The 12,861-nt window shown below is 46.7% G+C and overlaps 1 protein-coding gene across 1 annotated transcript in view; it reads left to right on the top strand.

Annotated features, from left to right (window-relative positions):
* TG (thyroglobulin) overlaps window positions 1-12,861 on the top strand; it is a 297,874-nt gene that overhangs the window by 83,505 nt on the left and 201,508 nt on the right. Inside the window, 1 exon segment of the mRNA XM_063925145.1 lies at window positions 11,675-11,866. Coding sequence (XP_063781215.1) covers window positions 11,675-11,866 — 192 coding nt within the window.

The raw sequence follows: 12,861 nt of genomic DNA, 5'->3' as shown, positions 1-12,861 counted from the left end.
GACTTAAGACACCTCTACATGCGGGACATACCACGACTCCTTGTGAGTACGGTATGCATTGAGTCTCCCTACATCCAGCACTTCCGCTTTGTATAAGAACTAAAAGAGACTATAATTTAGTCATAGACTTATCCATTGGGAACCTATCATTTATTGCATTACTGTTTATTGTTGTTGGATGAGCGCAGAAGGGATCCCTTATTTTCTTGTGCATTGTGTTCCAGGGTGATTGAGTGATCATCTGTTGGTATCCCTACTGCAGCTCTCTGAGGCGCAGCAGTCCTCTACCTCCCCTTTTCTATATACTCTACTTCGGCATACGAGGAACAAGTAGAAGGTCTTAGCTCAGTGGATATAACTGAGTTAATTAGAGCAATAAAGGTTATTCCATCCTTAGAGGATTCAGCAGAGCCTGTGTTAAAAACCAAGGCACCTGTATTTAAACGGCCCAAAGCAGGTAAGACTGAGTTTCCAGGGTCAGACCAGCTAACAGAAATCATGGAAGAGGCTTGGGCTACACCTAGTAAAAAATATAGAATTCCCAAAAAATGGGATTCCAATTATCCTTTTGCAGCTTGGGGACTGTTTAAAATGGGAAATGGCTCCCAAAGTAGATACACGTCATTCGATTAGTGCGAAAATCTATATTGCCTTTGCCATCAACGTATTTGGATGATGTCACGGATAGGAGAGTGGATGGTTTTCTGAAAAACCATATTTTCTCTGTCGGGGGCAGTCATAAGGCCAGCCATGGCTTCAGCTTGGATGGCAAAAGCAGTTGCTGTCTGGATAGAGGTACTGGAAGACGGTCTTTCAGCACCTTCAAGGGAGCAAGAATCCTATATAGCTCACATTAAACAGGCTGCAATATTCTTGGAAGAAGCAGCAATAGATATGGGCACTATTGCCTCCAGGGCATCGGCTTCAACAATAGCTGCTCGCAGAGCACTTTGGCTACGTACATGGAAAGCTGATTCAGAATCTAAGAAGGTTCTGGAATCTTTGCCTTTTACTGGAAGCATTCTGTTTGGTAAAGAATTGACAGATATTCTGGAGTCAGAAGCAGACTCCAAAAAGGTAAAATTCCCTTCCACATATAACCCCAAATGTAGGGGTCCTACTTTTTGGCCCTTTGGGTCACAAGGAAAATCAAAAGGAAAAAATGATCGTAAGCAGCCCCAATATAATAAATTTGGTAAGGCGAAAAAGCAATGGGCTACCAGGACGCCAGTCTCAAAACCAGAGAATAAGCCATAAATTTGATGGTGAGGGCCTCCTCCTGGGGGACCCCAAGGTACGGAGCCGACTTCTTCAGTTTGCACAGATCTGGTAACAGTCTACAACAGATGCCTGGGTGCAAGAAGTAGTGTCTCTGGGGTATGTTTTTCCCTTCAAGAAGCATCCTCCTCGAAGGTTCTTCTGCACCAGCCCATCTCAGGTAGAAACGAAGGCCAGGGCTTTGCAAGAAGCAGTTCAGAAATTGCTTCAGTCAGGAGTAATTATTCCAGTACCCCCTGCACAACAGGGACAGGGGTTTTACTCCAACCTGTTTTTTGTTCAGAAGCCAAATGGGTCATTCCGGACAATTCTCAATCTCAAAATGCTGAACAAATAAATTTTGGTACCTCGGTTTCACATGAAGACGTTACGCTCCATAGTTTTGGCCATGGAAACAGGGGATTATATGGTATCCCTGGATGTTCAGGATGCTTACCTACATGTTCCTATAGCACTGCCCCATCAGTACTATCTCAGGTTCGCTATCCTCCAGCAGCATTTTCAGTTCCAGGCATTACCTTTTGGGTTAGCCGCGGCACCTAGAGTATTTACCAAAATTATGGTGGTTATGGCAGCTTATCTTCGCAAGCAGGGGATAAGAATTTTTTTGTACCTCGACGACCTGTTAATTCTAGCACAATCACAGGAAATGCTCCTGGACCATCTCCAACAGACAATAAAATGTCTGCAGAGGCACGGATGGCTCATAAATTGGGCAAACTCGTCTCTAGTTCCGTCACAATGGATGACTCACTTGGGGGCTGTACTGGATTCAAGTCTGCAGAAAATATTTTTACCTCAGGACAAGATAGCCAAGAACTCAGGAGGTGTTACACAGTCACAATATCAATCCACGCAGCAATGCGACTGATGGGTTTGATGGTGTCAACATTCGACATGGTGGAGTATGCACAATTCCACTCAAAACCTCTGCAGCTTCTGATTCTGGTCAGATGGAATGGAATACATCAGACAATAAAGAAACAGACTATGGTACTTTCACACAAGGTAACAAAGTCATTAGCCTGGTGGCTACAAACATCCCATCTAGACAAGGGGAGACCCTTTTGGATATCTGATTGGGAGATCCTGACAACAGATGCCAGTCTTCAGGGCTGGGGAGCAGTGTCCGGGAGATTATGGTTCCAGGGACAATGGACCACAGAAGAAAGCTGCCTGCCAATAAATCTGTTAGAACTTCAGGCCATATACATGACACTGATTCAGGCAAAGGACACTCTTCAAGGAAGACCAGTCCAGATCCGCCCGGACAATGTAACGGCGGTAGCGTACCTCAACCATCAGGGAGGAACGCACAGTCAAACAGCAATGAAGGAGGTAAGTCACATACAAAAATGGGCAGAACTCCATCTTCTAGCATTGTCCGCAGTATTCGTTCTGGGAGTCCTAAACTGGGAAGCGGACTTTCTCAGTCGACACGCCATTCAGGCAAGCGAATGGGCTCTACACCTGGAGGTCTTTCAGACTCTAGTAGACAAATGGGGGTTGGCAGAGATAGATCTCATGGCGTCCCATCTGAACAACAAAGTACCCGTGTATGGGTCAAGAACAAAGGATCCCGGAGCAATCTTTGTGGACGCCCTGTCAGTGAAATGGGAATTTCATCTGGCGTGTCTGTTTCCTCCGATCATCCAGCTTCCCAGGGTGGTGAGGAAAATAAAAGAAGCAAAGGGTGCCGTGATTCTAATAGCTCTGGCTTGGCCCAGAAGGCATTGGTACACAGATCTGCAGAGAATGTTGATGGATACTCCACTTCTGCTCCCTCAATGTCCAGATCTACTAATGCAGGGTCCTTGTTATCACAGGCATCTGGATCGACTATCGTTGACGGCGTGGCTCTTGAAACCTCTACCCTGAAGTCAAGAGGATTCTCGCAACAGGTAATTCAAACAATGCTCAGAGCAAGGAAACCCTCCTCAGCTCACATTTATCACCGAATATGGCAGGCCTATATTCATTGGTGCAGTGAAAGAAATATGGACCTGAAATCTTTCCAAATTTCTAGGGTCTTAGATTTCCTTCAGGCGGGAGTGGATAAAGGTTTGAAGGTGGCTTCCTTGAGAGTGCAAGTATCAGCATTGACTGTATGGTTCCAAAAGAAAATTGCAAATTTACAGGATGTGTGTACTTTCTTCTTTCAACCTCCCTTTGTTCCTCCTACAGTGCCTTGGGACTTAAATTTAGTCCTGAAAGCACTTCAAGTTGCTTCATTTGAACCACTCAATAAAGTGGATCTTAAATGGTTGACAGCTAAAGTTCTTTTTCTACTGACTATGGCATCAGCTAGAGGAGTATCAGATTTAGGAGCGCTGTCTTGTCGTTCTCCTTTTCTGATTTTTTTTTTTTCCAGATAAAGCAGTTCTCAGAACTAGGTCTGGGTACCTTCAGAATGTGGTGTCTAAATTCCACCTTAATGAAGAAATTGTAGTCCCGGCTTTTCAGGTATCGGGACCTTCTGCAGGAGATGCGTTGCTGGACGTAGTCCAGGTATTAAGGATCTACGTGGATCGTACCAGCGCCATCAGATAGACAGATTCTCTCTTCATTCTCTACAGATTTCACAAGAGAGGATGGTCTGCTACTAAACAGACACTGGCAAGATGGCTTCGAATGACGATTTCAGAAGCATATTCTCGAGCTGATCTCCCTGTTCTGGATTATGCCTCTGCTCACTCTACTTGTAAGGTAGGTCTTTCAGGGACAGCACAAAATGGTGCTTCAGCAGAACAGATATGTTAGGCAGCCACGTAGTCTTCCATTAACACATTCATTAGACATTATGCTTGGATACTTTTGCCTCTCATGACGCTGAATTCGGGCACAAGGTTCTCCTGTCCAATCAGGAGCGTCCCCACCACTAAATTGCTTTGGGAAATCCCACTGTTATCGTGTGGATAACCTGTGGACCCTGCCGGAGAAATATACGTTATGGTAAGAACTTACCGTTGATAACGGTATTTCTCCTAAGTCCACAGGTTCCACAGGGATCCCACCCTGACGCACCTGATTTGAGGATCTTTCTACTCACTAAACCTCTTCCTTCTTGTACGGAAGGGTGTGCATGTGTGTTCTTCTCGCCTGATTAGGGTTCTACATGATGCTCCTGCCTAAATGCTTTGGAATACAACTGATTTGCCTGAGCCAGTGGGCGGGCCCGTTGCATCCTGGGAGGGCTGAAAGCTTGTGATCGTTTGGTGCCAATCCGCTGTCGCTCCATCATATCCCATTGTTATCCTGTGGAACCTGTGGACTTGGGAGAAATACCGTTATCAACGGTAAGTTCTTTACATAACGTATATATTTTTAAGAAATTTGCAAAAATCTAAAAAAAACTTTTTCACATCGTCATTATGGGGTATTGTGTGTAGAATTTTGAGGGAAAACTGAATTTATTCCAGTTTGGAATAAGGCAAATGTAGAAAAAGTGAAGCGCTGTGAATATTTTCCGGATGCACTGTAACTCCTGTTTATACAGAGGCGTAACTCTGGGAGGCAACGGAGGCATCTGCCGCCGAGCTCCTGCCTTGAAGGGGTGCAACTCTCCTCCGTGACACCATTCAATAAAGTTAATTGATAGCTGCCGCTATCTCTTCAGTGGCCGACTTCCTCACTGGTCCCTGCACCTTACAAGCCACACCCTCTTTATTATAGATACACATTTTACAAGTGTCACACGCAGGATTAGAACCCACGACCTAGTACACTGGAAGCAGACACCTTACTGATGAAGCTATTTGCTCCTGTATAGGAAACATGAGAATTAAAACTATATGAAGTTACTTCTCTGACCATTACACCCAACTTCATATAGTTAGAATTCTCATGCTTCCTATGTAGGAGCAAATAGCTCCATCAGTAAAGTGTCTGCCGTCAGTGTAACAGGTCATTGCTTCTAATGCTGGGTATGACTGCTAAGAATTTTGTGATTTAAAATAAAAGACAATGAAATGTATATATATTTATCTGAATATGAAGTGTGTGTGTGTGTGTGTGTGTGTGTGTGTGTGTGTGTGGGGGGGGGGGGGGGGGTCACCAATATTTATCTTGCCAACGGGAAACTGGGAAGAACTTACGCCACTGTGTTCATATGTACAATTTCTAAGCTATCCCGTAACTCGGTTATGAATTATACATCATTAAATGCATTTATTAATGTCCAGTCCAGTTATTGCAGTGCTGTAACTGTGTATTTCTCGGGTCTGGGACTCCAGGTCGAAAACAAAAAGGTCGACACCAATAGGCCGACACACCTTAGGTCGACATGGACAAAAGGTGGACATGAAAAAGGTCGACATGAGTTTTTATGTTTTCTCTAACGTCCTAGTGGATGCTGGGGACTCCGTCAGGACCATGGGGATTAGCGGCTCCACAGGAGACAGGGCACAAAAATAAAGCTTTAGGATCAGGTGGTGTGCACTGGCTCCTCCCCCTATGACCCTCCTCCAAGCCTCAGTTAGGTTTTTGTGCCCGTCCGAGCAGGGTGCAATCTAGGTGGCTCTCCTAAAGAGCTGCTTAGAAAAAGTTTTTAGGTTTTTTTATTTTCAGTGAGTCCTGCTGGCAACAGGCTCACTGCAACGAGGGACTTAGGGGAGAAGAAGTGAACTCACCTGCGTGCAGGATGGATTGGCTTCTTAGGCTACTGGACACCATTAGCTCCAGAGGGATCGAACACAGGCCCAGCCATGGAGTCCGGTCCCGGAGCCGCGCCGCCGACCCCCTTACAGATGCCGAAAAGCGAAGAGGTCCAGAAACCGGCGGCAGAAGACTTTTCAGTCTTCATGAGGTAGCGCACAGCACTGCAGCTGTGCGCCATTGTTGTCACACACTTCACACCAGCGGTCACGGAGGGTGCAGGGCGCTGCAGGGGGCGCCCTGGGCAGCAATGAGAATACCTTGTTCTGGCTAAAAAATACATCACATATAGCCCTTGAGGCTATATGGATGTATTTAACCCCTGCCAGGTCTCACAAACTCCGGAGAAGAGCCCGCCGAAATAGGGGGCGGGGCCTATCTCCTCAGCACACAGCGCCATTTTCCTGCTCAGCTCCACTGCGAGGAAGGCTCCCAGGACTCTCCCCTGCACTGCACTACAGAAACAGGGTAAAAAAGAGAGGGGGGGGCACTTTTTTTGGCGTTTTTGATATATATTAAGCTGCTATAAGGGAGACAACACTTCTATAGGGTTGTTCCTATATATTTATAGCGCTTGGGTGTGTGCTGGCAAACTCTCCCTCTGTCTCCCCAAAGGGCTAGTGGGGTCCTGTCTTCGATAAGAGCATTCCCTGTGTGTCTGCTGTGTGTCGGTACGTGTGTGTCAACATGTATGAGGACGATGTTGGTGTGGAGGCGGAGCAATTGCCGGTAATGGTGATGTCACCCCCTAGGGAGTCGACACCGGAATGGATGGCTTTATTTATGGAATTACGTGATAATGTCAGCACATTACAAAAATCAGTTGACGACATGAGACGGCCGGAAAACCAGTTAGTACCTGTACAGGCGTCTCAGACACCGTCAGGGGCTGTAAAACGCCCTTTACCTCAGTCGGTCGACACAGACCCAGACACGGACACCGAATCTAGTGTTGACGGTGAAGAAACAAACGTATTTTCCAGTAGGGCCACACGTTATATGATCACGGCAATGAAGGAGGCTTTACATATCTCTGATACTGCATGTACCACAAAAAGGGGTATTATGTGGGGTCTGAAAAAACTACCTGTAGTTTTTCCTGAATCAGACGAATTGAATGAAGTGTGTGATGAAGCGTGGGTTAACCCCGATAGAAAACTGCTAATTTCAAAGAAGTTATTGGCATTATATCCTTTCCCGCCAGAGGTTAGGGCGCGCTGGGAAACACCCCCTAGGGTGGATAAGGCGCTCACACGCTTATCAAAACAAGTGGCGTTACCGTCTCCTGAAACGGCCGCCCTCAAGGATCCAGCAGATAGGAGGCTGGAAACTACCCTGAAAAGTATATACACTCATACTGGTGTTATACTGCGACCAGCCATCGCCTCTGCATGGATGTGCAGTGCTGGGGTGGTTTGGTCGGATTACCTGACTGAAAATATTGATGCCCTGGATAGGGACAGTATTTTACTGACTATAGAGCATTTAAAGGATGCATTTCTATATATGCGAGATGCACAGAGGGATATTTGCACTCTGGCATCGAGAGTAAGTGCGATGTCCATATCTGCCAGAAGAAGTTTATGGACGAGACAATGGTCAGGTGATGCGGATTCCAAACGGCATATGGAAGTATTGCCGTATAAGGGGGAGGAATTATTTGGGGTCGGTCTATCGGATTTGGTGGCCACGGCAACAGCCGGGAAATCCACCTTTTTACCTCAGGTCCCCTCCCAACAGAAAAAGACACCGTCTTTTCAGCCGCAGTCCTTTCGTTCCTATAGGAACAAGCGGGCGAAAGGACAGTCATATTTGCCCCGAGGCAAAGGAAAGGGTAAGAGAGTGCACCAAGCAACTTCTTCCCAGGAGCAGAAGCCCCCCCCCGGCTTCTGCAAAGCCCTCAGCATGACGTTGGGGCTTTACAAGCGGACTCAGGGGCGGTGGGGGGTCGACTCAAGAATTTCAGCGCACAGTGGGCTCACTCACAGGTGGACCCCTGGATCCTGCAGATAATATCTCAGGGTTACAGGTTGGAATTCGAGAAGTCTCCCCCTCGCCGGTTCCTAAAGTCTGCTCTGCCAACGTCTCCCTCAGACAGGGCGACGGTATTGGAAGCCATTCACAAGCTGTATTCTCAGCAGGTGATAGTCAAGGTACCCCTCCTACAACAGGGAAAGGGGTATTATTCCACACTATTTGTGGTACCGAAGCCGGACGGCTCGGTAAGACCTATTCTAAATCTGAAATCTTTGAACCTGTACATACAAAAATTCAAGTTCAAGATGGAGTCACTCAGAGCAGTGATAGCGAATCTGGAAGAAGGGGACTTTATGGTGTCCCTGGACATCAAGGATGCTTACCTGCATGTCCCAATTTGCCCTTCACATCAAGGGTACCTCAGGTTCGTGGTGCAAAACTGTCATTATCAGTTTCAGACGCTGCCGTTTGGATTGTCCACGGCACCTCGGGTCTTTACCAAGGTAATGGCCGAAATGATGTTTCTTCTACGAAGAAAAGGCGTATTAATTATCCCTTACTTGGACGATCTCCTGATAAGGGCAAGGTCCAGGGAACAGCTGGGGGACGTAGTAGCACTAACCCAAATAGTGCTGCAACAGCACTGGTGGATTCTGAATTTTCCAAAATCTCAATTGACCCCGACGACACGTCTGCTGTTCCTGGGAATGATTCTGGACACGGTTCAGAAAAAGGTGTTTCTTCCGGAGGAGAAAGCCAAGGAGTTATCCGAACTTGTCAGGAACCTCCTAAAACCAGGGAAAGTGTCTGTGCATCAATGCACAAGAGTCCTGGGAAAGATGGTGGCTTCTTACGAAGCGATTCCATTCGGCAGATTCCACGCACGAACTTTTCAGTGGGATCTGCTGGACAAATGGTCCGGATCGCATCTGCAGATGCATCAGCGGATAACCTTGTCGCCACGGACAAGGGTGTCTCTTCTGTGGTGGTTGCAGAGTGCTCATCTGTTAGAGGGCCGCAGATTCGGCATACAGGACTGGGTCCTGGTGACCACGGATGCCAGTCTGAGAGGCTGGGGAGCGGTCACACAGGGAAGAAACTTCCAGGGAGTATGGTCAAACCTGGAGATGTCTCTTCACATAAATATACTGGAGCTAAGAGCGATTTACAATGCTCTAAGCCTGGCAAAACCCCTGCTTCAGGGTCAGCCGGTGTTGATCCAGTCGGACAACATCACGGCAGTCGCCCACGTAAACAGACAGGGCGGCACAAGAAGCAGGAGAGCAATGGCAGAAGCTGCAAGGATTCTTCGCTGGGCGGAAGATCATGTGATAGCACTGTCAGCAGTGTTCATTCCGGGAGTGGACAACTGGGAAGCAGACTTCCTCAGCAGACACGATCTACACCCGGGAGAGTGGGGACTTCATCCAGAAGTCTTCCACATGATTGTGAACCGTTGGGAAAAACCAAAGGTGGACATGATGGCGTCTCGCCTCAACAAAAAACTGGACAGGTATTGCGCCAGGTCAAGAGACCCTCAGGCAATAGCTGTGGATGCTCTGGTAACGCCGTGGGTGTTCCAGTCAGTGTATGTGTTTCCTCCTCTGCCTCTCATACCAAAAGTACTGAGAATTATACGGCAAAGGGGAGTAAGAATGATACTCGTGGCTCCGGATTGGGCAAGAAGAACTTGGTACCCGGAACTTCAGGAGATGCTCACGGAAGATCCGTGGCCTCTACCTCTAAGACGGGACCTGCTTCAGCAGGGACCGTGTCTATTCCAAGACTTACCGCGGCTGCGTTTAACGGCATGGCGGTTGAACGCCGAATTCTAAGGGAAAAAGGCATTCCGGAAGAGGTCATTCCTACACTGGTAAAAGCCAGGAAGGAGGTGACTGCACAACATTATCACCGCATTTGGAGAAAATATGTTGCGTGGTGTGAGGCCAGGAAGGCCCCCACGGAGGAATTTCAATTGGGTCGATTCCTACATTTCTTGCAAACAGGATTGTCTATGGGCCTCAAATTGGGGTCCATTAAGGTTCATATTTCGGCCCTGTCAATTTTCTTCCAGAAAGAATTGGCTTCAGTTCCTGAAGTCCAGACTTTTGTAAAAGGAGTACTACATATACAGCCCCCGGTTGTGCCCCCAGTGGCTCCGTGGGACCTTAATGTAGTTTTGGATTTTCTCAAATCCCATTGGTTTGAGCCACTCAAATCGGCGGATTTGAAATATCTTACATGGAAAGTAACCATGCTACTGGCCCTGGCTTCAGCCAGGAGAGTGTCAGAATTGGCGGCTTTATCGTATAAAAGCCCATATCTGATTTTCCATTCGGACAGGGCAGAACTGCGGACGCGTCCTCATTTTCTGCCTAAGGTGGTGTCAGCGTTTCACCTGAACCAGCCTATTGTGGTGCCTGCGGCTACTAGCGATTTGGAGGATTCCAAGTTGCTGGACGTTGTCAGGGCATTGAAAATATATATTTCAAGGACGGCTGGAGTCAGAAAATCTGACTCGCTGTTTATACTGTATGCACCCAACAAGCTGGGTGCTCCTGCTTCTAAGCAGACGATTGCTCGTTGGATTTGTAGCACAATTCAACTTGCACATTCTGTGGCAGGCCTGCCACAGCCTAAATCTGTCAAGGCCCATTCCACAAGGAAGGTGGGCTCATCCTGGGCGGCTGCCCGAGGGGTCTCGGCATTACAACTCTGCCGAGCAGCTACGTGGTCGGGGGAGAACACGTTTGTAAAATTCTACAAATTTGATACCCTGGCTAAAGAGGACCTGGAGTTCTCTCATTCGGTGCTGCAGAGTCATCCGCACTCTCCCGCCCGTTTGGGAGCTTTGGTATAATCCCCATGGTCCTGACGGAGTCCCCAGCATCCACTAGGACGTTAGAGAAAATAAGATTTTACTTACCGATAAATCTATTTCTCGTAGTCCGTAGTGGATGCTGGGCGCCCATCCCAAGTGCGGATTGTCTGCAATACTTGTACATAGTTATTGTTACAAAGAAATCGGGTTGTTATTGTTGTGAGCCGTCTGTTCAGAGGCTCCTACGTTGTCATACTGTTAACTGGGTTCAGATCACAAGTTGTACGGTGTGATTGGTGTGGCTGGTATGAGTCTTACCCGGGATTCAAAATCCTTCCTTATTGTGTACGCTCGTCCGGGCACAGTATCCTAACTGAGGCTTGGAGGAGGGTCATAGAGGGAGGAGCCAGTGCACACCACCTGATCCTAAAGCTTTATTTTTGTGCCCTGTCTCCTGCGGAGCCGCTAATCCCCATGGTCCTGACGGAGTCCCCAGCATCCACTACGGACTACGAGAAATAGATTTATCGGTAAGTAAAATCTTATTTTTTTGGTGTCGCTTTCTTCGGAGAGTGACGGGGAACCCCAATTAGTGAACCGTGTCCCCTCGCATGGCTTGCTTCGAACAGATTACCGTTCCAATCATAGTCCACGTGGATCGTTAAGTATGAAAACGTTCCAAAAAAAGAAAAAAATTGTGAAAAACTCATGTCGAACTTTTTCCATGTCGACCTTGTTCAAGTCGACATTTTGACCGTGTCGACATAAGGTGTGTCGACCTATTGGCGTTGACCTAAGGTGTGTCGACCTTTTTGTTGTCGACCTGGAGTCCGGATACCGTATTTCTCACATAAGTCGGGAGTCAGCGATACCGGGTGAGCCAAAGCCATAAATTATTCTACAAACAAAGCGGAGTTTTCTTACTATTAATCTTGTTCCAATCAGGAGAAGAATTCAGCAGTCACAGAGACTTTACACGCACAGAATTTGGGAACGCCCGTGCTGGGGTGTATAGAACAATGCATCTCCCAGGAGGGGGAGCAACGATTACCGATGGGTATTACTTATGTCGTCAGATGTGCGCAGAGGACGCCTGCTGTGATGGCTTCATACTCAGTCAGATCATCTTAAATCAAGGTAATGTCTAATATGTGCATGTGCGGATTGGTAGAGAAATCTCAGTGCAAATTTGTATATGTCACATTACAGGGAGACTTATCAAATCTTCTAAAGATAACAGCGAAGGTATTGACCATAGCAACCAATTAGAGCCTAGCTACCATTTTATAGATAGTACTAAACACAGTAAATTATACCCATAAACTGATTGGTTAATATGACTGTCCTCTTTGGAAGGGTTGATAACTGTTCTCCCCTCAGTGTCCATCTTTACAAACACACCTTTCGTTAAATATAAAATGTTATTGCTCCTAAATTGCTGCTGGCGTTGAGCTTGTTAGTGGTCTGCGCTATTCGTGAGAGCGGGGTGTGGGGCGTGCACTGGGATTGTCTTTATAACTTTTGTCACACTACTTTTAGAAAAAATAATTTCAGGGAGATTGTGACAGTAACATCTATCAGTGCTGACGTGTACTGCTACATCTGAGAGGTGTGTCGTAAACATGACTTACTTCCAAATGTAAATGATCCCCAAAGTTACTAAAATCTACTTGTTGAAGAAAATACTCTGAGATTTTTCAGGATTTGTTTGTGTATAGTGTTTTACAAGAGGTTCCATACACTGTAAGTGGCCACGAGATACCTTATTTAAAATGCATGTAGCCATAGGGAGCAGTGTGGCAGATGTATTAACCCGGAGAAGGCATAAGGAAGTGATAAACCAGTGATATGTGCAAAGTGATAAATGCACCAGCCAATCAGCTCCAATATGTAAATTAAAAGTTAGGAGGCGATTGGCTGGTGCATTTATCACCTTGCACTTATCACTAGTTTATCATTTCCTTATGCCTTCTCCAGACTTAATACATCTGCCCCACTGTGCCTTATAACCAATGCAGGAAAATTATACTATTTAAATGTATATATCTCTGAGTTCTTTTTCCCCCCCAAGAATGTAACAGCTACATAATGGAGATAAGGTGTAATCAGGGAGATTGGTAGACTATTCAGGG

Source organism: Pseudophryne corroboree, chromosome 5 (assembly GCF_028390025.1).
Source record: "Pseudophryne corroboree isolate aPseCor3 chromosome 5, aPseCor3.hap2, whole genome shotgun sequence".
In the NCBI taxonomy this organism is placed as follows: domain Eukaryota; kingdom Metazoa; phylum Chordata; class Amphibia; order Anura; family Myobatrachidae; genus Pseudophryne; species Pseudophryne corroboree.
The sequence above is the reverse complement of the archived record's forward strand: the minus strand, read 5'-3'. Positions and strand labels throughout refer to the sequence as shown.